The sequence below is a fragment of the Hemiscyllium ocellatum genome, chromosome 7 (assembly GCF_020745735.1).
Source record: "Hemiscyllium ocellatum isolate sHemOce1 chromosome 7, sHemOce1.pat.X.cur, whole genome shotgun sequence".
Taxonomy (NCBI): domain Eukaryota; kingdom Metazoa; phylum Chordata; class Chondrichthyes; order Orectolobiformes; family Hemiscylliidae; genus Hemiscyllium; species Hemiscyllium ocellatum.
The window spans coordinates 84,873,323-84,900,717 of NC_083407.1; the positions used below are offsets into that span (position 1 = coordinate 84,873,323).

Consider the following 27,395-nt stretch of genomic DNA (forward strand, 5'->3'; position numbering starts at 1 on the left):
CCCTTCGGCCCAACAAGCCCACACTGACCCTCCGAAGAGCAACCCACCCAGACCCACTCCCCTACATCTAACACTACGGGCAATTTAGCATGGCCAATTCACCTAACCTGCACATCTTTGGACTGTGGGAGGAAACCAGAGCACCTGGAGGAGACCCATGCAGACACAGGGAGAATTTGCAAACTCCACACAGACAGTTGCCTGAGGCGGGAATTGGACCAGGGTCTCTGGCACTGTGAGGCAGCAGTGCTAGCCACCGTGCCACCCTCCCACTGTGCCACCGTGCTGCCCTTCTCTTGCACTTTGGCCCTCATCCTTTACTTACCCTCCCACAGCAAGGATAGGGCTCCTTTGGTCTCATTTACCACCCCACCAGCCTCCACAGCCAAAGTATCATAAGACACCATTCCCATCACCACCACAACCAGACACATACTCCCCTGCCAGAATTTTGGAGGAATGTCTCCTCCAAAATACTTTGGTTCCTTCCTCCTCCATTCCCAACATCTCCACAACTCCAACGCATCTTCCCATGCAATTGCAGAAGCTATACATACCTACCTGTTTGCCTCCTCAGTAGCCATGACCCAATATACCTTCTAGGTGCAGTAACAATTTATCTGTACCTCATTCAATCTAGTCTACTGTATCCGCTGTTCACAATGCGGTCTCCTGGACATTGGGGAGACAAAATGCAGGCTGGGTGATTGCTTTGCAGAACACCTACATTCTGGCTGCAAGAATGACAAGTTTGTCGTTGCCTGCTACTTAACACATTACCATTTTCCCATGCCAACGTTTCTGTCTCAGGCCTGCTGCAGTATTCCAGCAAGCCTCAGGTGAAAGCTTGAAGACATCTAATTTTCTGGTTTGGACCTTGCAGTCTTGAGAACTCAACATCGAGTTCAATAACTTTAGAGCCTGATTCCAAATTTCTTTTTTTTTAGCAATGGCACACCTATTCCTGTTTTGACCTGAATTACTTTTAACATGGTCACCCAAAGCCACATACCTCCAGACCCATTACATTATCTCATCAGCTAACCCATTTCCACACTCTTAGCTCTTATAATCACTTATATAGTTTTACTTTATTTATCTATCTCTTTTGTGTCTTTCTCTCTCTCTCTCTCTGGGCTCCATCCCCTCCTATTTGCTCACTTCACTCCTTCCACCACTCTCCCCCAATTAATTGGAAAATATTATTCATTTAAAGACATTTAACTTAATGTTGTGACGTTCAGGAACACAACTTTAAATAAGGAGTTGCTGTAATGGCAAAAGAATATCTGAACATGAGAGGGAGAGATCCAAGTAGCTGTATTACAGAAAGGAAGAGAAGGCTGCAATGTAACCCATGCAACAGAATAAAGATTACAGAACACTTTGGAACACCACTTGTAATAACACCCTGATGGTCAGGAAGTTTTAGTGTTTGCAAACGAATGAAATGATTAACTATGAAGGATGAAAGCAAAGAATTGGATAGTTGGAGGAATTTGCTATCTATACAGAAGCGCCAGGTAGAGGAAATCCAAACTTGTCTGACAGATCGATACAAACAGAAGAAGAAGTACTGTCAGACTGGATACAAAGTTGAATCCAGACAAGTTACTCAAGATTTTGAGGGTACAGTTGAGATGGATTTTCTAAGCTCTTCTAGCTAAATATTTGTGGAATTATGAATAGATTTGTGTAGGTCCACTGACACAAAAGCTGCATATGGCAGGATGAAAACGTTCCAAGAAGCATTTTGAAGCCACTTAAAAAATGAGTAATATAGAAAGAAAGTTGTGGAAATGAACAAGTGTATTTACAGATGAATGATGTGTTGAGGATATGATATTTTTCAGTTAGGTCTTCTTTCCAAAAGGAAATCGAGCAGCATTCTACTGGTGTCACAAAGAGAAACCTGCAGGTATGTTTTATGATACATGATGATTACTTTCTATGGAAAAGTCCTGCCGAGTTTGATCAATTTGTTATAGACAAGATAAAAGGGAAATTTTAGATCATAAATCGAGCACTGACATTTACATATATAAGCATAAATCAGAATAGGTTCACGTAACTTTGAATAATTGAACTAGGAAGTACTAACTGTACCTCAATAAAATTAGATCAGGTTGTCACAGAACTCTGATCTTACATTCAAAAGAAGAAAAGAAGAAACTAAAGTTAGTTAACTATACTTAGTTAAGTAACACTGCTCATTATGACATATTGTAACTTGTACTATGAAGACAGATAACTGGTTAAATTTCCCACAGTATACGTGTTATCTTTTCATCATGAAAATAGTTCTCAGGTGAGGGGATAAGTGGACCTCATGAATAGTACACAACTCTGTTGGTAGAAAATTAATGCACTCCCTCTTGTGAACCTGAGGGCAAAGTCTCACTGACTAGCCATATACATTACCAATAAGCATTTCCAGCTGCTGTTTGTGAAAATTGTGCCCTAAGTAATGGATTAGAGAGGAACTGAAGAACATTATTTCATTCTGAGGTAGATGCCTCGAATTTACTGCTTGCAAGGCTGGCAGAATCAGAAATCAGTCTAGTAAATGGTATGATCCTTGTGGTAAAACTTTAAACCAAAGTAACCAAATCTACCAAATTACTGGCAAATTAAGGAATTACCAACATTCTTCAGAAAGAAGGTCTGGAAGAATTCTATGGAGGCACAGAGGGTCTTGCCTGCTAGCTGAAGCAACAAGATACCTGAGTTACCTCCTCTGGAAAGACATGCATTAAGTGTCGAGGGCTGCTGGCCATTCAGAGTCCAACAACAATTTTCTCATTAATGAATAGCAGGAAAGCGGTACCTGCTAATAAAATGACAATCAATCTGAGATCCAGGGTACTGTGACAATCTGGGAAACAGAAAAGTCATGATGGTGCAGGGTTAGCAGTAAGGGAAATGAGTAGCATTCGAATGCCTTCAAACACCCTTTGTGATGATGGATTTTCTCATCAGGGATAAAAGCATTTTAGCTAGAGCCTCCTCCATTACCCCGCCAAAACCTAGGAGACCACAAGGAGCCCAAAAAGGCTTGCCAATCAAGCTCATCACAAGCTCCAAACTCGTCAACACAGAATCCTTACAGTGCAGAAACAGGCCATTTAATTCACCAAGTCTGCACGGAGTCTCCAAAACACATCCAATACAGATCCACTCCATCCCCATAACCTACATGGGATGTTTACTATGGCCAACCCATCTAACCTGCACATTCTTCAAAACTACAGGTAGTTCTATAACACCATAGTTGCATTCTAGCAAAACCCAGCTTAATAAAAATAATGGGGCCTATGGGAAAAGTGGGGTTGGAGCAGACCACCAAAACATATCACTCATGATTGCTCAAAAATCACCCAAAAGTCTAACGCAAAGTATGGCACAGCCTGAATGAAGGTTGAAATTATATTTATTAACAAAACAAAAGTAAATTTAACAGAGTACATTTTAAAAATGTAAGAAAGCTGCTCTCTGTATAATACCTCTCATAGAAAGCTGCTCTGCTGGTAGGTGACATCAGCACATGCACACAACGCACAAAGGCCAGCGCTGACCTCACACATGTGCAGAACGATGCAGAGACTTCAGCACAGACATCAGTGCATGTGCTGAACAGATGCTTCTGGCACCAACGTCACGCATGCGCAGAATGGCACAGACACCAGCACATTTGCAGCACAGCGTGGACATCGGTGCATGGGCAGAACAAAGCATGTGAACCAAACCCTGCTGCAATTGCGCCATTGCAAATGTCAGTAAGTGTTCTTGAAAATACCATTTCCTAATTCTGCAGCGATGTTATAGTCAAATCGCACTGCCAAAATGAGTGTTATCCCAGAACTACCGTATGGACAATTTTTTTTAAAGCACAGCCAATTTCACCAAACCTGCATATCTTTGGACTGTAGGAGGAATGCAGAGCACCTGGAGAAAACCCACAGAGATGTGAGGAGAATGTACAGATTCCACATTGACAGTCACCCAAGACTGGAATTTGGCCCAAGTGCCTGGTGCAATTAGGCACCAGTGCTAATCACTGTGCTACCCAAGATCCAAGCAAACCATGAAGTTTCTACTTCAATATCAATCAGAAACAATGCAAAATTACACATACATTAACAGGCAACTTACGCTTAAAACCAGGAAGTGTGATAAATTACTGTAACTAGTTAAAGTTCTGGATGTATTCTCAAAAATTGTCACTTTTAAATGAATCACTGATTAGTATGGGAACCTATGTCAACATCAAGGTTTAGCTGTTTTGTGCCCTGAGAGATACAATATACTATTTGAAGGAGGAATGGCAATGCCTGAGGGATGCAAAGCAAGGGTGGGAAGCATGTGCATGTGGCAAGGCAACAAGAAATGCCAATGTTAAACATCCAAGAGTTAATGATAACAAATCAAATAGGTGTGGTGAGCTACAACAATCAGCCACCAGGTGGCTGTGCAGTTAGTTGAATTAAACTCTTAATTAAACTGAAAGACAATGGCTAGATTTTGTCTCAAACCATTTAACCTTACTACTATATAATAAAAGTAGCACAATCCAAAGACAGCTTTGAATTTCGTGGGTGTGATTATCACCAGCAAGGTATAATTTTATGAATCCTGTCTTCCTCAAGTTATGACAGACCTGATGATGTAGTTTTCTAGAGTTCCTCTGCAAGTGATCAATGCAGTGTGGTCATTTATAAGAAAACAAACACTTTTTTTCCCTATCTCTGGGATAGTCACACAGATTTCCAAAAGATTCCATTTTCTTTTCTGTTAATTGAAAAACTGAGCCCTTCTTGAGAATGAATTGCTTCAAGGATTCAATTTATTCTTTATTATGTCTCTCAGTATTGTCCTTGTGCTTATAGTTGGATATTTGCCCACCACCTCCTCTACAGTTTTTTTTAATCATATGGCTACTTTATTATCTTCCTTTGTGTTGTTACTGATTCTAGATCAAATGTCATCTGGTCACATGAACCAATATTTCTTACTATCCAAGAAAATTTCAATTGACTCCTTCACAATTGATGTAAATTCCTAATTCCTTTCTGAACATTCTTCAAAACAATACATATTTCACAGACCTTTCTCAAGAAATTACAGGTTTACTTTATTCCACTGTACAAGGACAGTATTGTGCATTACTGTGCTGCTTCCGTATCAGAGATTGTCAAAAAGGGATTTGAGCCAATATGCATTCTGGCAACTTGAAAAATGAAATGATCACGTGAGAATATACATACAGAAATGCTTTGATGACAGTGCTGCTATTGTGAATAACACACTCTAGCCAATGATATTAACCTTACATAGATGGACATGATATTAAACAAATTGCAGCATTTCTTCCAACAGTTCTAACCAAATGTGTCATAAACTACTTATAGGTTAATTACTGTTTTTGGAGCCTTCCTGAGCATTTAGAAAGTTTTGAACGCTCCGGAAAACATGTCTGACAAAATATCACCAGCTAAAATCGACAATTTTTTTTTAGCACTGATTTTGCCTTGCATGCGTATTTTTTACAAAAATTTCAGGTTTAAAACTTTCAGCTAAATATCTAAGGATATGTGTATGTCCTATCGAAAGGACGGGCACGTGGACAGAGGGGGTGGGGTTGCCTTATTAGTAAATGAAATGAAATTAAATCAATAGTAAGAAACGAAGTAAGGGCAGATGGTGTAGAATCTGTGTGGGTAGAACTGAGGAACCGTAATGGTAAAAATGACATAGTTGGTGTTGTGTACAGGCCTCCAAACATTAGTCAGGAGCTGAGGTGCAAGATACACCAGGATATAAAAAGGATGCGTCGCAAAGGCAAAATTACAATGATCACAGAGGATTTCAATATCCAGGTGGACTGGCAAAATCAGGTTGGTAGTGGATTGCAAGAAAAGGAATTTATGGAATGTCTATGAGATGGCGTTTTGAAGCAGCCTGTGGTGGAGCCCACAAGGGAACAGGCAATACTGGATTCATTGTTGTGCAATGAGGCAGACTTGATAAGGGAGCTTAAGGTGAAGGAACCCTTCAGAGGCAGTAATCAGAATATGATTGAATTTATTCTGCAATTTTAGAAGGAGAAGATAGAACCAGAGGCAACTACAAAGACATTGAGGGAGGAGCTGGGTAGAATTGACTGGGACAAGAGCCTAGCTGAAAAGACAGGGGAACAGCAATGGAAGGATTTTCTGGGAGTAATTTGGGAGACACAGCAGAGATCCATCCCGAGGAAAAAGAAGCATAGTACAGGGAGTTTGAGGCAACCATGGCTGACTAACAAAGTCAAGGATAGCGTAAAAGCAAAAGATAAAGCATGTAATGTGGTGAAGGGCAGTGGGAAACCAGAGGATTGGGAAGCTTACAAAGACCAACACAGGGCAACAAAAAAGAAATAAGGAGGGAGAAGATTAAATAAGAGGGCAAGCTAGCCAGTAATATAAAGGATGACTGTAAGAGTTTCTTTCAATATATAAAGTCAAAAGTGAGGCAAAAGTGGACATTGGGTCACTGGAACATGACACTGGAGAGATGGTAGTGGGAAACAAGGAAATGGCTGAGGAACTGAATGATTACTTCACGTAAGTCTTGATGGTGGAAGACACAAGTAATATTCCAAAAATTCAAGAGTGAGAAGGCAGACCTGAGTATAGTGGCCATCATCAAAGAGAAGGTGCCAGAAACACTGAATGGCCTGAAGGTGGATAAATTACCTGGGCCAGATGGATGACATCCCAGATTCTACGAGAGATAGCTGAAGAGATAGTGGATGCGTTAGTGATCTGTCAGGAATTGCTAGAATAGGGAGGAGGGTACCAGAGACTGGAAAAATTGCTAACATGACATCCCTGTTTAAAAAGGGAGTAAGGCAAAAGATGTAAAATTACAGACCGATTAGCCTAATCTCAGTCGTGGATAAGATCCTGGAATCCATTGTGAATGATGAGATTTCTGATTATTTGGAAGTGTATGGTAAAATAGGACAAAGTCAGCATGGTTTCATCAAGGAGAGGTCATGCCTGACAAATCTGCTCTAATTTCTTGAGCAAGTAACACGCAGGTTAGATCAATGACAACCAATGGCTGTTATCTAGCTGGACTTCAAGAAGGTCTTTGATAAAGTTCTGCACAGGAGACTACTGAGTAAAATAATGTCCTATGATGTCAGAGACAAGGTGCTAGCATGGATAGAAGATTGGCTGTCTGGTAGAAAGCAGACAGTAGGAATAAAAGTGTCCTTCTCAGGATGGAAGCCAGTGACAAGTGGTGTTCTGTAATGCTCAGTGTGGGGACACCTTTTGATTTTATAATTAACGATCTAGATAAAGAAACTGAGGGCATTCTGGCTAGGTTTGCAAACGATACAAAAGTAAGTAGTGGGTCAGACAGCACTGAGAAGGCAGGGAGGCTGCAGAAGGATTTGGACAGGTTAGGAGAGTGGGCAAAGAAGTGGCAGATGGAGTAAAACGTGGGAAAAGTGTGAGGTCATACACTTTCGAAGGAAGAATAGATGCATGGACTACTTTCTACATGAGGAGAAAATTCGGAAGCATAAAGTGCAAAGAGACTTAGGAGTTCTTGTCTAGGATTCTCTCAAGGTAAACTTGCAGGGTTAGTCAGTATTTAGGAAGCCAAATGCAATGATGGCATTTATTTTGAGAGGACTTGAATGGAAAGCAGGAATGTACTTCTAAGGCTCTAAAAGGCTCTGGTCAGACCACATTTGAAATATTGTGTACTGCTTTGGGCCCCATATCTCAATATGGATGTACTGACTCTGGAGTGTGTTCAGAGGAGGTTCATGAGAATGATCCCAAGCATGAAAAGATTAATATATGAGGAACGTTTCAGAACTCTGAGTCTATACTCAATGGAGTTTAGAAGGATGATGGGTGATCTAATTAAATCATTCAGAATACTAAATGGCCTGGACAGAGTAGATATTGGGAAATTATTTCCAGTGGTAGTAAAGAATAGGACCCGAGGGTATAGCCTTAGAATAAAGGAAAGACTATTTAGAAAGGTGATAAGGAATAACTTTCAGCCAGAGATTGGTGAATCTATGGAGTTCATTGCCACAGAAGGCTGTGGAGGCCAGGTCACTTATATTTAAGACTGAGATAGATAGGTTCTTGAGTGTCAAGGGGAGCAAGGGTTATGGGGTGAAAGAGGGAGAATGGGGTTGCGAAATTTATCAGCCATGACTGAATAGCAGAGCAGACTTGATGGGCTGAATATCCTTATTTCTGCTCCTATGTCTTATGGCTTTAATTCTGAATACTTGAAAATGCATAGTAAAATAGAGCAAAGTCAGCATTGTTTTATCAAGGAGAGGTCATGCCTTACTAAACTGTTAGAATTCTTTGAGGAGGTAATGAGCAGGTTAGACCAAGGACAGTCAATAGATATTATCTATCTGGACTTCTAGAAGGCCTTTGATAAGGTGCCACACAGGACGCTACTGAGTAAGATAAGGGCTCATGGTGTTAGAGGCCAGGTACTAGCACGGATAGAAGATTGGCTGTCTGGCAGAAGGCAGGCAGTGGGGATAAAAGAGTCCTTCTTAGGATGGAAGCTAATAACTGGTAATGTTCCACAAGAATCAATGCTGGGACCACAGCTTTTCACTTTCTGGTTCAAAGAACTGAAAGGATTCCAGCTAAGTTTGCAGATGATACAAATATAGGTGGAGGTGATAATGTATTGGGAATCAATAGTTAAAAGTCTCTATTTGTAATAATGATTTGCCTTACAAGTTTGAAGTGGGAGCTGCAGTCACAGTGGCTGTTAAGAATCAAGAATTAAAAGAATGCACGCACTTTTGCATAACCTTGGAGTTGTTCATGCATATGTTTCTTCCCAGTACTAGGACTGGGCTGTTTTTAATTTTAATCAATAGAACATTGTTAACTACCTTGCTTTATCTACTTTTGTCTTATGTGAACAATACCAGATGTAGTAACATTTAAACCAGCTGCTTTGCTTATCTACTTTTGACTTACGAGAACTCTACTAGAGGTAGTAATATTAAATCATGTGGGAATGAGAGAAAGTGAATTAGTCATGCACATGAGGGCTATAAAATATACTGCTTTTATGCTAGAGATCAGAGATCTGTGAAGAGTCCGCCACAAGGAAGCTTGAGTACTCCTTTGGTGTTTGATTCCGTATCTCTCGTCGGCTGAGCAGAAATAAAAGAGTGTATTGAAACTGAAAATGTTATGTGGTTCAAAATGTTTTGAGTCAGCTAAGGGGCAGGTAGTATTAAGGAGGCAAGGAGGCTGTAGAAAGATTTAGACAGGTTAGGAGCGTGGGCTAAAAAGTGACAGATGAAATACAATGTGGAAAAGTGTGAAGTCATGCACTTTGGTAGGAAGAATAGAAGCATGAACCATTTTCTAAATGGGGAGAAAATTCAGAAATCTGGAATACAAAGGGACTCGGGAGTCCTAGTCCAGGATTCCCTTCAGGTAAACTTGCAGGTTGAGTCTGTAATTAGGAAGTCGAAACAATGTTGCCATTCATCTCAAGAGGATTACAATATAAAAGCAGAGATCTACACCTGAGGCTATAAAGCTCTGGTCAGACGACATTTAGAGTATTCTGAGCAATTCTGGGCCTCATACCTCAGGAAGGCTGTATTAGCCTGAGAGCGAGTCCAGAGAAGTTTCATGAGAATGATGCCAGGAATGAAAGGTTTAACATATGATGAATGTTTGAGGACTCTGGGTCTATATTTAATGGGGTTTAGAAGGATGAGGGAGAGATCTGATTGAAACTTACAAAATATTGAATGACCTGAACAGAGTGGACCTTGGGAAGATGAGGAGAGGTGAGGTGCCAAGGGCACAGCCTTAGATTAAAGGGAAGACCATTTAGAACAAAGATGAGGAGAAGCTTCCTTAGCCAGAGAGTGATGAATCTGTGGAATTCATTGCTACAGAGGGCTGTTGTGGCTAGGTCAGTGAGTAGATTTAAGACAAAAATAGATAAGTACTTGATTGCCAAGGGAATCAAAGGTAACAGGAAGAAAGTGGGAAAATGGGGTTGAAAAACTTATCAGCAATAATTAAATGGTGGAACAGATTTGATGGGCCGAATAGCCTAATTTCTGCTCCCATTGTCTTATTTCCATTGCTAACATTACATTTGTTTATTAACATCAATGCCTACACCTGTCAAGATGACTGTAGCTCCTAATATTTGTCCACAGCCTCTTTCCAAGTAGCTGCTTGGGATACAAGCATGTTTGCAGTGTAAATCTTTTAAATAATAAGTCACTGAGGCTTTCAAAGCATTGCAGAACACTTCTACCTTATTCCTACTGCCAGAGACAGGTCAGTTTAATATGGGCTGCAGATTTTCCCTGCGTTAAAGGTGTCACTGACTGCATCCATACTGCCTTTCATGCAACTCCTTTAAATTCTTCCTCGTTTATGAAAGAAGAAGATTCCACTTTGTTACTGTGCAACTGTGTGCACTCACAGCAGCACATTAAGCTGTTTGATACTCATTATCCTGGAAGTAATCGCAGTTACATCAATTTATGGCATTCTTCTATATCACCTTTATTTAAAACATCATGTCAAGTCCACGTCTGGACTTGGATATTGAGTAACCAATGTTACTCAATGATGATTCGTAACTCCAATCTAAAACAAAAACCCAGTTTATGGAACAGACCTAAGGAGCAGGAGCAGGGAGAAAAAATTAGATGGTGTTTAAATGCAACATTAATATAAACAGACACTACAACACAGACGATCCCTTTAGGTTCCACCTAATCAAATTATTTATCAGGACTATAATCTATTCTTCTATAACACGACAGTTGCGTTCTCGTACTACCTCACAGTATTGAAAATCGCGCAACAGAAATAATGATGCCAATGGGAAAAACAGGATTGGGGCCGACCTACAAAAATATCAGTAAACATCAAAATGAAAATACTACCTCGCCTAACACAAATTATAGCACCGTCTAAGTAAATGGTAGAATCATATATCTTGATGAAGTACAATTTAAACTTTATCTTAAAATACTGGAAAGTAACTTGAAGAGGCTTCTGAGTTTGCTGAGTTACAGTACTGAATTAAGGCTGAGGGTCATCATTAGCATCATCATCATCATCCCTTTCAGGTGCAGGGTTACAACAAAATATTTATTTCAGGAGTGAATGGTTGTGATTCATTGTTCTCAGAGTGTTTCTTGGGGGTTGGCTTAAAAAAAAAGCATCTAGTTTTTGCCACTTTGCCATCTTTCTTCTTTCATGAAGAAGCTGTTCATAGGGTGCCCGATAAGACTTCATTCCACTAACTACTATCCTGCTGTATTCTGCGTTGTCGTCATGGTCTTCTAAGAGCTGCAACTGCTTCTCAACTTCCCTCAGGGTAGAAGATAAAAGAGAAATGGAAAACTCTTGTGGTGCTGCATTCCTGGACTTCATTGCTTTCAGCTCGAGCTACAATTTCCCCCACAGCAACAAAGTATTGGAGATCAGCTGTGGAGAGGTCTTCACAATGGGACTCAAGCAGCTCCTCAACATCCTCAGTCTCCATTTCTTCAAATCCAACTTGCTTTGCAAGAGCAATGCAATGTTCTTTGATTGCTAGAAGCTCCTCTAATGGTTCAACACCTTTAAAATCATGAAGAAATTCTGGGAGAAGCTTCTGTCAAACTGCATGCAAGTACTAGCTGACCAACCATGTGATGTCGACACTAGTCCATTCCTCAGTGCACTGCAACACTTAGTGCTGGGGATGGAATCATGTGAGAGCCAATGGGAGCTTGTGTTTTAAAGAAGTTGTTCCCTAATTCACTAATTGCGTTACAGCCAAATCGCGATGATGAAATGCACGTTGTAGAAGAGTGACCTGTACCTTTAATCATAAGACTTTTCAAATGCTGACAGTCCCATGCTCTTTACCTCTCTTCTATTGCTTGGTGCTACATTGCCTTCTTTCCATCATGAAAATGCACATTCCAGCACAATTTAGAAATTAGTTACACAACACAGATAAGACTAAAGTGATCACCTGTAAAGTGTCCATTTTCCATGTGCTTTAGACTAACTCAGAGCACCTCTGAGTTTGTTCCTCGGCATCTTTAAAAACGTGGGAGAAGAGTGATGATCTTCAACTGAGAAGACTGGGCAAGTGACTTTGCTGTAGCCTAGACCAAGATGATATCCACTAAAGTCAGTCTTTCCAGGCCCAAAACTACTCAGTTTAGGTTAAGCTGGTCAGGTAATTTTCAGAATTATTGAACTGAGAGTAGTAATGTTAAGACCTGTAGAAGATTGCTGAATTATTTATCATTATGCCAATGACACCGTCTGGTATAGCATCGCAACAATCCCAAACCTTTCGAAAAATACTTTCAGGAAGTCCCTTTGAAAGGCAGCAGCCAAAAGACATATTCTGATATCCCTTGTAGCATTCAGGCTACCGATGGAAGCTGCTTGCACTGCATCATAGCTTTGATATTGCCTTATCAGCTGCTTCATTGTGTTGGGTTTCAGAGGTAAGCAATGGATGTGATCACTTGTTGAATGTTGGCAAGGATAATCTCCAAGCTCTACTCAAAGCACTATGCCAAATGCATGCCTTCATTCTCCTCAGAGTGTATGAGAAAGCCTGTACACAAAATTTTTGTTTCTGTGGCATAATCTAAGTTTTAATCTTACTCCATTGCAACTGAAATAATGTGTGAACTCAACATTCAGTGAACTGGCAGCAATTCTGTATTTTCTTTCCACCTTGGCTCCTCTCATGTTTTGCCCAACATCTTTACATTTGCAGATACTCTCTCTCTCCTGGCCTTTAAAATACATGCAGTGACTGCTTTTGAGTTGGTGTTTGCAAATGTAAGATTTAAGTGATAACACTTCATTTTCAGCATTTTCTTCCTGATAGGATAGGATCCAATAGTTGGATATCTAAAATCAGAAAAGGACAAGATGGTTTCTTTTGAGGGGAGAGGAGAAAGTAAGATTGTGGTCCTATACTACCCATATCTCAAAAGTCCAAAGACTCTGTGAGATTAGACAGAGGAATGAAAGGGCACATACAAACAGCAACAATCCCTTGAGTCCCACCAAAGGTCACAGTCTCTTTTCATGATCCAGCACCGTTACATGCAGGAGGTTAAAACTGTGGGTGTTCTTGTCCTCCTCCAGATATATCCTACTGCCTTCAGTTACATAGTATCTTCTCCTGCAGTAAAGAATATAAAATTATGCATTACAGATTGTTCTGTAATATGTTTCATGTGGTTATCAGACCTGAATAGCAGCCAGTGTGACAGAGTTGTGGGAGTGACTTCTCTCATGTTTTGAAATAGTGCAATGTGTGAGGATGGGTATTATAAATTCAGGGGTTCAGGTTTAGTACTTGACATTGATAGATGGGTGAATGGGATGTGGGGAAATAAGCAGGTTGAGAATTATGAAGCAGTGTTATTTGAAGAGCAAACTTAAGACTGTGCAAACTTGTCATGGGTCATTAGGTCATTAAACTTCTTCTTGCATTGCATCCACTTTCACGGATCTACACTCTTGGCACTGACCTTTGTCTTTTTTTTTCTTACGTGTCATCTGACCATGTATCAGTCACTCTAATGGATGAAAGTCAATACTTCCTTCCATGTCTTGAAACCAAGTCACCAGTGCAATGTAAGAAAACTTGGCATATGTTCTGCCATATCCAGCCATTCCTCCAAATATCAAAATACTGGCTCATTTCATTAGGAACATTTATCAATTGTTACAGCAGTAGATTATTTTAGTAGCCCTTGCAATATTAAGCCATCTGAAGTGTACAGGCAATGAACAGCATGGGAATGTTAGCTGCATGCAGAGGATGAGAGTGGCAGAAGACAAAAAAGTTCCAAATTTTTTTGTGACAAACAACTGTATAATTATAGCGGTCTTTGGACATCAAGTGTATAAACATTAGTATTCCTTTTACTGACTTCCTATAACCATCACGCCTGTGGACTAATGCATTTTGTTTCAAATCACCAAAGTAACCTCAGCATTTCAGCATTCAATGCATATAACACATTTAAATCCAGGATGAAGTCCACATGAAGAATACAGCACTACCTTGCTGGAGTAAAACAAAGGACTAAGGCAGTGCTTCACAAATCATTTTTCAATGTGATCCCATTTTAACTCAGAAGGGCAGTTAGGAATGAACAATAAAGGTTGTCCTCATCAGTGATGTTCACATTCCTTGAAAAAATATCTGCAGGTCGTTCTGCTATAAAGTGTGTATTGTTAACACAAATTCGCTATAATACAATTGACAAAATGGGGGCACTGCTTTAAAATGTGTATTGGTTATAACGTGATTCTGGACCCATTAGTTTAAATGGGACTGCTATAATGCAATTTTCTTATAAGACATGATTCCATGAGAACAGAACTACTGCGATATAGCAGAACTGACTGGATTTTTTAGAAACCTTGAAAATTGTGATACCAGTAAAATGAAACAATCATAAAGAAGCATAGTAACATTTAGTATGTTAAAGCTTGCGTGTGATAGATCATACAAGCAGACCCCAGTTTGCCAGTGTTCCACTTCCAAATCCATGCGTAAATAGTTTTACATAAAATGCAGAACAATATAAAGTACAGTAAATTCATAAATGCAGGAAATGTTCATATGTTGGATACTCATTCATTCAGCAGCCCTTTGTCCCAATTTCCCATACTTGTACAACTCTTCCCTCACCACCCACTCTCAGTCATTCAATCTTTTCCTCCTTCTCAGGTCAAATGACAGAGAAAGCAAAGAGCTAACGCTTTGAGTACCCAGCAAGTCAAGGGGAGAACTCTTCATCAAAACTGATAAAATGTTGCTTCTGTCTAGACGATGGAAAATCCTGTGTCAAGGATATATCATACGTCATGAGCACAAACGTAGAATATTCAACCAAATGTTCTCTTCAAATGCCTCCATTTGCTACTCTACTTCAAAGTTGGTAAAACATTGTACTTTTTGCAATGTGCAGAAGAAACTTGAATGTAACTCAAAATATGTACAATTAAAATCACAAGGAAAGTATGTTCTGTTTGAATGCTTGCTGATGTTTTGTTATTTTTATTTTATTATTTTATCAATTTTGGTTTGAAGCTGTGAACTGTGAGCTTAAGATGACTTTTGGACTGTGGGCAGCATCTTGTATTAACAAGCTGTTGTTTGTTTGAGGCCAGGCCTGAAGTTCGTTGCAGGTTGGTTTTTGATCAATGTGTTCCATTGTCTTCAAAACCAGGTAAAGTAGCATGTCTAACCAAATAGCAGATATTTGATGTTAACAAGGTCAGTACCCAGCAAGTCAAGTGAAGAACATCATGGTGAAACAGAAGGAGGGTCTGTAGAGTTTGAATTGCTTTTGTTTAGACTGTGTTTTTGACAGGAGTTTGGATGTTGATGCTGAAGTATTGAAGGTGTAAAGTATGAACGTTTGAAAGCTTCCTGTTTAACCTCCCATAATCAGCCACAAGATGCGCACAGAGTAGAAACTAACTTTACAAGTCTTGCTGAAACATCCTAAGAGTGAAATGAAAAGGTAGTCCTGACTGATGTCTTCAGAAAAATCAACCAGGAAACAATCATGTATGGTGTTAGAACAACATAGCATGAAAACTGTTTATGTAACACAGCCAGTTTTGTTATTTCCTTTCACTTATCCCTGAACTATGTTTGTTTGCCTGTCTATCTTCTGTGTGAATGGGGTTGTAAATAGAAGGTTACTGAGTTTAAATCATTGACATCAATTACATTACTCTATTAGCTCTGCTAAATCTACTGTACTACTCATAATTAGTTAAGTCTTTTATTTAGGGTACAAACCTGCTGTCTGGATTTGATTATTCAGTCTTGGATTGGTTTTTATTCAGTAAGGTGTTCGACAATGTTCCCAATAGGAGTCTGGTTAGCAAGGTTAGATCTCATGGAACACAGGGAGAACTCGCCATTTGGATACAGAACTGGCTCAAAGGTAGAAGATAGAGGGTGGTGGTGGAGGGTTGTTTTTCACACTGGAGGCCTGTGACCAATGGAGTGCCACAAGGATTAGTGCTGGGTCCACTACTTTTTGTCATTTATATAAATGATTTGGATGGGAGCATAAGAGGTACAGTTAGTACGTTTGCAGATGACACCAAAATTGGAGGTGGAGTGGACAACGAAGAAGATTACCTCAGATTACAACAAGATCTTAATCAGATAGGCCAATGGGCTGAGGAGTGGCAGATAGAGTTTAATTTGGATAAATGCGAGGTGCTGCATTTTCGGAAAGCAAATCTTAGCAGGACTTACACACTTAATGGCAAAGTCCCAGGGAATGTTGCTGAACAGGGACCTTGAAGTGCAGGTTCATAGTTCCCTGGAAGTGGAGTTGCAGGTAGATATGATAGTGAAGAAGGCATTTGGTATGCTTTCCTTTATTGGTCAGAGTACTGAGTACCGGAGTTGGGAGGTCATGTTGCGGCTGTACAGGACGTTGGTTTGGCCACTTTTGGAATATTGTGTGCAATTCTGGTCTCCTTCCTACCAGAAGGATCTTGTGAAACTTGAAAGGATTGTGAAAAGATTTACAAGGATGTTACCAGGGTTGGAGGATTTGAGCTATAGGGAGAGGCTGAACAGGCTAGGGCTGTTTTCCCTGGAGCGTTGGAGGCTGAGGGGTGACCTTATAGAGGTTTATAAAATGAGGGGCATGGATAGGGTAAATAGACGAGGTCTTTTCCCTGGAGTGAGGGAGTCCAGAACTAGAGGGCATAGATTTAGGGTGAGAGGGGAAAGATATAAAAGAGACCTAAGGGGCAACTTTTTCACACAGAGGGTGATACATGTATGGAATGAGCTGCCAGAGGAAGTAATGGAGGTTAGTACAATTGCAACATTTAAAAGGCATCTGGATGGATATATGAATAGGAAGGGTTTGAAGTGATATGGGCCAGGTGCTGGCAGTCTTCACTATATAATATCTACCTGCAACTCCACTTTCAGGGAGCTACGAACCTGCACTTCAAGGTCTCTTTATTGAACAACACTTCCTAGGACTTTACCATTAAGTGTATAATTCCTGCTAAGATTTGCTTTCCCAAAATGCAGCTCCTTGCATTTATCTAAATTAAATTCCATCTGCCACTCCTCAGCCCACTGGCCCATCTGATCAAGATCCTAGTGTAATTCTTCGCTGTCCATTACAGGTGAGATATCTGGTCGGCATGGATGAGTTGGACCGAAGGTTCTGTTTCCGTGCTGTACATCTCTATGACTCTAAGTCATTGAGGTCGATTTTGAGTCTTTGAACATTTTAATTTTACTCTGTTGCGAATATAGAGGTAGGAAGGCTGAATTGGTTCAGTTGTCTCTTTCCATGTCTAAGTGCTACTTAGAAATATTGTCTTCAATTGTAACCATTTCCTGTATCAAAATGGATTGATACAGGTCCTTCTGTTATAATGTGTGTTTTGTCAATATGAATTCACTGTAACACGATTCACGAATTGCGGACGCTGTTTCTACAGTGCAAACTTTTAAAATGTGTGCGAGCTATAGTGTGATTACAGTGGCAAAACTTAAAATGATGTTTCTAAAGCGCATTTTGTCTTTAATGTGGATTGCACACCAATTAACCATTGCGTTATAGAAGAACATACTGTACTTTCAAGCTACACGAAGGAGTCCACATGTTCTTCTGTGTCTCCAAAGCACACTCACGGGGGTCTCTATGAAATTCACTTGTGGCAAAGTATATTTTGATCTGGCACAAATTCTAACTCCAAGTCTGTGCTGCGTTAGTCAAAATCAGCCATGAAGATCCCAGTCAATTTCATCATGTGATAGGCAATGACATAAAAGTTGGGAGAAAAAACCTAGCACTGGTTGCCATTCAGTATCTTAAAGATAGAAATCTCATTCATAAGCAAATTAGAACACTTACAAACTAACCCATATCTTTTATGAATTAAAAACAATTTCAACACATCAAGGCAGTCCCATGTTTTGCACATTCACCAATTTTTTCATCTTAATATTCAAAAATGGAAAATGAGTGCATTTTAGGAATTTAGGACCAACAGGGTTTCGAATTAATTGAGAAGTGCCTGAGATTGCAGTACATCCACCGGGTGTTCCTGGCTCAAGGAGCCCCTGCCAGAAACATGCTCTTATAAAATCTAATACCTCTTCAAAACATCAGAACCACATGTCCTGATTCACAAAAGGTATAATATCATCTGAATAAGATAAGTTCTTACCTGATAATGGTATGCTGGCTGCTGATAAATTGGCTGAGCTTGATGAGCTACCATTACTGGTGAGCTTGAAATAGAACGAGGCTGATAGAAAACAGTAACAGTAAATAATATTTTAAAAGCTGACACACACACAATACAAACAAAAGCCATCAGAATCTCAGCAAAGGTTGTCTTCCTCTTCCCAACAGGCAATAAATTGAGGATTAGAAACAGATTATTTGACTCATTCCATTCAGCTCATGATGTCAAAAATTTTCTAAATAGTCAGCTAGCTCCACAATTCCACTATTTCTCATAGTGTATGTAATGTTCCACTTTTCTAAAAACTATATAATTACCTGCTAATATATTCCCCAGCCTCTCATTTAACTTCATGATTATTTTAACTTTATGTTCTTTCATAGTTGTCTCACTGACCAGTGTTGCCAAATTATCAATATTTCAGATTGGTAACCTGTAACATTACTCATAAGAACATGAAACATAGAAGCACGAGTGGAAATTTGAACCCTCACAGTGCTGGTTTGCCATTCTGGACTGAGCTACTGCCTCAGCTGTACCTTTCCGTACTTATCTCCACGTTACTTGATTTCCTCAGTATTCATAAACCTTTTCAACTATAAACTGAATCTACTCACTAAAAAATCTGTAGCTCTCTATGCAGAGAATATGTCGAGAATTCCAAAGATTCTCAAAACAGAGTGAAGATTTTAATTTAAATTTAATCCTAAATAAGTCAATTCTTCATCTGAGACTTGACCCCAAAGTCAAATAAAAATATCCTCTCAGCATTTAATCTTTCAAGCCCTTAAGAATGTAACACTTTAATTAGATCACTTAATCTTTCTCACAGGAAATTCTGACAATTCACAAACATTTACTGCTCTTCCTCGAAGACAAATATATCCCTCCTTAGCTAAAGAGATAGGTGGCACAGTGGCTCAATGGTGAGCATTGATGCCTCACAATGGCAGGAACCTGTGTTCAATTCCATCCTTCCACTGGCTGTTTGTGTGGATTTAGCACATTCTTCCCGTGTCCCCTGTAGGTGTTCCATTTCCTTCCACAGTCCAAAAATGTGCAGGTTAGGTGGACTAGCCATGCTAAATTGCCCATAGTGCCCACAGATGTGCAGGTTAGGAGGATTAGCTCGGGGAAATATAGGGTATGTGGGTAGATTTTGGTGGGATACTCTTCAGAGGGTTGGTGTGGGCTCCAAGGGCAGAAGGGCCTGCTTCCAAACTGCAGGGATTCTATAAGACAAAAACTACACAGCTTGTCTAAATGGCCCTAAATAATTACAATAAAATTGGCTCATATTTAATCCCTTGGTAATAAAGGCTGATATTGTATTTGTTTTGATACTTCTTGTAATTGCATGTTAACATCCTGTGGATCATGCCGAAGCCTCCAATTTCCCTTGAAACACCAGTACATCAGAATCATTCAATTTAAAAAATGTTGTTGCTACTTCATCCAGAAAAATGCATTCTTCTTCCAAAATAGACAATTTGCGTTTCTCCACATTATATTCTAACGCACTCTTAACTTGTCTAAATCCTTTTGCAGCCTCTTTGGTCATTCCTATTATTTATTTTCCTACTAGCTTTATTTCGTCAGTACAATGAATATTGTATTTGACAATCATTAATATAGATTCTGTCATCCTTAGTTGATCCTTGCATTATGTGAAAATTTACAGCTGATCAACCCACAACTGGTCTATTTATTCCCACTTACTGTTTGCTGCATGATGACTAAACTTCAATCAATTCTAATGTACCTCTTGTGTGTCATTGATCAAGATTTCTGAAAATCCAAACACACTATATTCTCATTTCCTCACAATCTACCTGACTAGTTAATCACTAAAAAAGTGTAACAGATATCAAAAATGATTTTTGTATTACCTCTGTCCCACAATCTGTTGATTCAAGTACCCTGTTATCACATTATTAATAATGAGTCTACCATTTTCTGTACTACTTATGTCAGATTGACTGGCTTACAGTTCCTTGTTTATTCTGTGAAAGGTTTGGAGTGGTTGAGGATTCCTGGGTTTAGAGGTAACGTGACACAGTTTGGTGTACTTATATTCCTTATTGTCTGATATGCTGGAGAAAGAGCGTTGGTTGAGGGTATGGATCCAGTTCCTATATACCTCCACCCCCATGATGAAGGACTACAAGACTGCATTTCTTTCTCTACCACTGACCCAACCAGTCCCCCTCCCCTGACACTCTCTTCAACTGGAGGGACTTGTCCTTGCCCTCAACAATGTCTCCTTTGAATCCTTCCACTTCCAAAGACCAGAGGGATAGCCATGGGCACCCACATGGGCCCCAGCAATGCCTGCCTCTACACAGAATACATGAAACAATCCCCTATCTTTTCCTCCATTACATCGATGACTGTATCAGCACCACCTCATACTCCCACAAGGAGTGTGAACATTTCATCAACTTCACCAACACCGTTCACCCTGACCTCAAGTTTACATGGACCATCTCGGACACCTCCCTCCTTTTCCTGGACCTCTATGGTAAACGACTCAACACGGACAACTATTTTAAACTATCCAATTCCCACAGCTACCTTGACTATACCACCTTCTTTAAAAACACAATCCCTTACTCCCAATTCCTCTGCCTCCAACGTAGCTGCTCCAAGGAGGAGCAATTCCAGTCCAGAACACCCCAGATGTCCTTATTTCGTCTCCCAAGTGACCAACAATGCCCTCCATTACATCTCTTCCACTTCCTACACCTCTGCCCTCAGATCCCACCCCTCCAACTGCAACAAGGATAGACCCCCCCTGCCCCCACCACCAAATTATATTTCCCTCCCCACCCCTATATGTGTTCTGCAGAGACCATTCCTTCCGTGACTCCCTCGTCAGACCCACACTCCCCAAAATCCAACCTCTACATCCGGCATCTTCTCCTGTTGCCACATTAGGTACAAAACATGCGCCCACTATCTCCCCCCTTCACCTCCATCCAAGGCCCTAAAGGATCATTTCACGTCTGAGAGAGATTTTCGTGCACATTCATCCATCTCATCTACTGCACCTGTTGCTCTCGATGTCGTCTCTTCTACATCGAGAAGACAGAAGGCCAACCCTTGAAGCAATTCAGGGAACATCTCTGGCTTACACGAGCTTAACAACTCCACTGCTATGTGGCAAACCATTACAACTCCTCCTCACACTTCCCCAAGGACATATCAAATCAAAGCCAACCATCAACGGAGGAACAATGCCTCATTTTCCGCCTCAGGACCATACAATCATAGAGTATCATCACTGACTTCACCAATTTATAAATCTCTCCCCGCCCACCTTATCCCAGATCCAACCTTCCAACTCAGCACCGGCCTACCTGTCCTACCTGTCGATGTTTCTTCCCACCTGTATGTTCCACCCTCCCCATTGACCTCCCACCTGCATCCACCTATCACCATACTACCTACTTTCCCCCCACCATCACCCTCACTTATCTCTCAGCTCCCTATCCCTCCACATTCCTGATGAAGGGGTTATGCCCGAAATGTCTCCTCTCCTGCTCCTTGGATGCTGCCTGACCTCCTGTGCTTTTCCAGCACCATACCTTTTGACTCTGACTATTCAGCATCTGCAGTCCTCACTTTTTCCTAGCATTTTGCAGGGATTGTTCCCTTTGGACACCCTGATTCACCTCCACCATTCCCAACATCTCTCACATTCTCGTGGCACCATCCCATGTAATTACTGAAGGCTCAACGCCTGACCGTTTCTCTTCTCCCTCCTCATTATCCAAGACCACAGACATACTTTCCAGGTGAAGCAGCAAGTTACCTGCACTTCATTTAATCTAGTCAACTATATTCATTGTACACATTGCAGTCTCCTCTACAGAGGGGAGATGAAACGCAGACTAGTTGAATGCTTTGCTGAACACAGACGTTCTGTGCACAAAAACAACAGAGCTTCAAGTTGCCTGCCTTTTCAACACAATAACATGTTTCCATGCCAATACTTTTGTTGCAGGCCTGCTCCAGTGAGCCTCACAGTCAGCTTGATGAATAGCATCTCATTTTCCACTTGGGGATGCTGAAGCTTCTAGGATTTAACGCTAAGTTTAATAACCTGATTCTGTCTCTCTTTTTTTTAACTTGCTCTATGCTCTGGTTCCATCATGGTGTGGATTGCTTTCAGCACAGCCAACCCATCCTCTCCTACCTACAGCCATCATGATCACATATTCAGCTTCTCTTCTGTCCTGGCCTATCATCAATGATCCCCTCCTGTGCCTAGCTGTTTCATACCTTTCTCTCTCTTTCTGGGCTTCATCTCCACCTATCCGTTCACCTAACACCTGTCTCCACATCCTTCAACCCACCAACCAAACTTCAGTATAAAAAGCACTTTCTCCTAGCTGCAATCAGTTGTGAAAAGTCATGGATTCAAAATATGAACTCTGCTTTCTCCCCAAAGATGCTGCCACACCTGCTGAGTTTCGCCAGCAATCTGTTTTTGTTTCAGATCTCCAGCATCCACAATTCTTTGTTTTATTGAACTCTAATTCACTTTTGTTCAAATTTAAAAAGAGTGTCAATGAACAGAGTTTCTTTCAAGCATTATCAGGGAGGACAAGAGCATTCAGATTAAGTACTTTGTCTAATTATTTGTGCCATTAATGAACTAACATGCAGATAAATCTGAAACCATCCAGAGTTCTGTATAACTGGAGTGAAATAATCCCATTTGTAACATGCACTTTAACCATATAGATATCTTCTTATAATTTGTAGTTCATTATCAGATGAAAAAAAAACAAACTATTCAAATTCATATTTACTCACAGGCCAAGGTTGTGGAACAGAAGTGATTTCTGGACTATGGAAGTAAGCCACTCCATTGTGGTATGTGTAAGGATATCCAGTTGAAGTGGTCAAATACATTGTCCCAGCTGCTGGCATTAAACTTGTTCCTATTCAGCAAACAGAAATCTCAGATGAAAAACAAACACCTTGTTGCAAGAAACATGGTGTAAAATAGCTCCCAGAAAATGGAAGCTACTAAAATACATAATTCAAGTCAGTTTTGAATGAACTTAAGAGTCATAAAGATGGACAGCACAGAAACAGACCCTTCAGTCCAACTCGTCCATGCTGTCCGGATATCCCAACCCAATCTGCTCCCACCTGCCAGCACCCGGCTCATATCCCTCCAAACCCTTCCTATTCATATACCCACCCAGATACCTTTTAAATGTTGCAATTGTACTAGCCTCCACCACTTCTCTAGCAGCTCATTCCACACACGCACCACCCTCTGCGTGAAAATGTTGTCCCTTAGGTCTCTGTTATATCTTTCCCCTCTCACCCTAAACCTATGCCCTCCAGTTCTGGATTCCCCCACTCCAGGGAAAAAACCTTGTCTATTTATCCTATCCATGCCCTTCATGATTTTGTAAATCTCTACTAAGATCACCCCTCAGTCCCTGACAGGCCCTAGCCTGTTCAACCTCTCCATATAGCTCAAATCCTCCAACCCTGGCAACATCCTTGTAAATCTTTTCTCAACCCTTTCAAGTTTCACAACTTCCTTCTCATAGGAAGGAGACCAGAGTTGCACACAATATTCTAAAAGAGGCCTAACCAATGTCCTGTATAGCCGCAACATGACCTCCCAAATCCTGTACTCAATATTCTGACCAATAAAGGAAAGCTTACCAAACAACTTCTTCACCAGCCTATCTACTTGCGACTCCACTTGCAAGGAGCTATAAACCTGCACTCCAAGGTCTCTTTGTTCAGCAACACTCCCTAGGACTTTGCCATTTAGTGCATAAGTCATGCTAAGATTTGCTTCCCCAAAATGTACCATCTTGCATTTAAAATTAAACTCTATCTGCCACTTCTCAGCCCATCTGATCAAGATTCTGTTGTAATCTGAGGTAACCCTCTCTGCTGTCCACTACACTTCCAATTTTGGTGCATTCTGCAAACCTACTAAATACATCTTATGCTCAATCCAAATCATTTATATAAATGATGAAAAGTAGTGCACCCAACACCGATCCTTGTGGCACTCCACAGGTCACAGGCCTCCAGTCTGAAAAACAACTCTCCACCACCACCCTCTGTCTTCTACCTTTGAGCCAGTTCTGTATCCAAATGGCTATTTCTCCCTGTATTCCATGAGATTTAACCTTGCTAACCAGTCTCCCATGGTGAATCTTGTCGAACGCCACATATAGATCACATCTACAACTCTGCCCTCATCAATCTTCTTTGCTACTTCTTCAAAAAACTCAATAAGTTTATGAGACATGATTTCCCATGCACAAAGCCATGTTGACGATCCCTAAGCAGTCCTTGCCTTTCCAAATACATGTACATCCTGTCCCTCAGGATTCCAACAACTTGCCCACCACCGACATCAGGCTCACTGGTCTATAGTTCCCTGGCTTGTCTTTACCACCTTTCTTAAACAGTGGCACCACATTAGCCAACCTCCAGTCTTCTGGGACCTCACCTGTGACTATCGATGATACAAATATCTCAGGAAGAGGCCCAGCAATCACTTCCCTAGCTTCCCACAGAGTTCAGGGGTACACCTGATCAGGTTCTGGGGATTTATCCACTTTTATGTGTTTCAAGACACCCTCCTCTGTAATATGGACATTTTTCAAAATGTCACCATCTATTTCCCTACATTTGATATCTTCCAGGTCCTTTTCCACAGTAAACACTGATGCAAAATACTCATTTAATACCTCCCCATCTCCTGCAGCTCCACACAAATGGCGCCTTGCTGATCTTTAAGGGACACTATTCTCTTCCTAGTTACCCTTTGTCCTTAATATATTTTGAAAAATCCTTTGGATTCTCCTTAACTCTTATTTGCCAAAGCTATCTCATGTCCCCCTTTTTAAGTATACTCCTACTGCCTTTATACTCTTCTGAGAATTCATTTGATCAATCCTGTCTAAACTTGACATATACTTCCTTCTTTTTCTTAACCAAAACCTCAATTTCTCTAGTCACCCAGCATTCCCTATACCTACCAGCTTTTCCTTTCACCCTAACAGGAATATACTGTCTCTGCACTCCCTATCTCATTTCTGAAGGCTTCCCATTTTCCAGCCATCCATTTACCTGCGAACATCTGCCCCCAATCAGCTTTTGAAAGTTCTTGTCTAATACTATCAAAATTAGCCTTTCTCCAATTTAGAATTTCAACTTTTAGATCCGGTCTATCTTTTTCCATCACTATTTTAAAACATCTTAAGGAGTTCAAGTAAAAGTTATTCTAACTAATCAAAGCCATCTTTTTGAAGTGATAGTAGCATCAATATGATTCCACTCGGAATCTTGCTGCCAAGATAGTAAACAAGTCACAACTGCAAATTCATCTGAAAGAATCCAATGAAACAAAGCAGCAGAATTAAAAATATTGCAGATACTGGAAACCTTAAACAAGAATCGAGAAAAATAGAAATACATGGCAGATTAATCAGCTTCAGACTGGATTTTCTCACAGGTTTCAGGATAAAGGAGGTCTGAAACCTGAAAATGCCAAGCAGTGACAATGGTTCAATAATCTTCTGGAAGGCAGACTCCCAATGGCTCGAAATGCTGTAAGCATTACAGGATACATTGGCACCCTCCCAAGAACTGAGCAAATAATTGTAAACAGACTATGGCCACAACTGCCATAGCTATCATTGCAGAAAGGAAACTTCTTCACAGGAAGGCCTGCAGTCACAGCTGTAACTCTTACAAGGCCATGGATTCATGTTCGACTGCCTTGTAGGAGGCAATTCTATGGCCACCAAATTCTGGTCTTTTACCCAAACCAATATTATGTCTTCCACTACCGGGTTAATACCACTTTTTCAGGTATCGGCTGTAGCTGGATATCAAAGGCCTGTCAGCCATCTGGAAAATCTAGATTTGTGAAGAGTGTCCTCGGCTAGCACTTCAATTGGCTTAATTGATTATGTATTCACAGGACCAGAAACGGGGACAGGGAACCATTGTGGCATCCTGACCACTAGCAATAAATTGCTTCTTGTCCTCCTACCACATCAAAAATTAGCCAATATTTCATGTACTGTTGACTTGCTTTCTCATTTTTCAGGACTTTATATAGTGCTTTGTCAGAATTTTCTACTCCAATGCCCAGGTTGTCTCAATTTCATAACCAACCTTCAGGTTTTCCAAATCACCCATTTTTTAGAAATCTCTTGCTTAAGCAATTAAACATTTGTGATTATATGTTTTAATTATTCTGTCCATTACTTGTCTGAGACAATGCCATGTTATTTTACTGATACTAGTTGTGTGCTTATATGCGGAACATTGCAATGATGACTGACAGCAATTGCCATTAATTGGTTAAAAAGTCCAGGAATCTGCAAAGTCAACCCAGATATCCAATGAGTTTCAATTCTCTGCAAATTCTCAAGACAATTTTCAGTGGTCTGCTTTATCTCATGGATTTGAGATATGATTGCAAGTTAATCACAGCCATTCAGGGTTCATAATTAAAAATGCGAGGATCAAGGGCATGCTGCATGGTTCTAACAAAATACAATGTTTCCTTTTTCTGTTAACCTATTTTTTTTTTACTTTTGTTTTTGTATGTATTTAACTACAATTCAGTGTTGCCTTCTCAAAGGGTTCACTATTTTCCTTCTTAATTCTCTACCTTCACTGGTCAGAGATAAGCCATTTGGCATAATGTTCCGAACTACAACTTTGCGATTTCACTGCAGTGTTAGCAGATCAATGTTCCAGAGATTTATGGTGAGAATTCTGTATGTTATTATGAACAAAAATCAAATTAACTTTTTTTTGTCACCAATCTGCTGCAGCAGCAATTTCTAGCGCACTATTTACTAGTCAATCTCCCAAGAAAATGCACAAGGTAAGTTAGGATCAAGGATAATGATCAGACTAGAGGGTGGCAAGACAATAAAGGTTGAGTGAAAAGATGAGCCAGATCAGAGAGGAATAATTGAGAGATGAGAGAACTAGAGAACATTTTTAAGTTGCAGAGGCAAGAGAGAGATAGTAAAATAGGAAAAAGGGAGTGGAGATGAGGAT

General features: G+C 40.4%; 1 protein-coding gene across 1 annotated transcript in view; it reads right to left on the bottom strand.

Moving 5' to 3' along the window:
- dazl (deleted in azoospermia-like) overlaps positions 1-27,395 on the bottom strand; it is a 157,994-nt gene that overhangs the window by 69,645 nt on the left and 60,954 nt on the right. Inside the window, exons 6-7 of the mRNA XM_060828127.1 lie at positions 23,142-23,269; positions 18,300-18,380 (exon numbers count right to left, since the gene is read on the bottom strand). Of these exons, the coding sequence (XP_060684110.1) occupies positions 18,300-18,380; positions 23,142-23,269 (209 nt within the window). The remainder of the gene's footprint in view (positions 1-18,299; positions 18,381-23,141; positions 23,270-27,395) is intronic.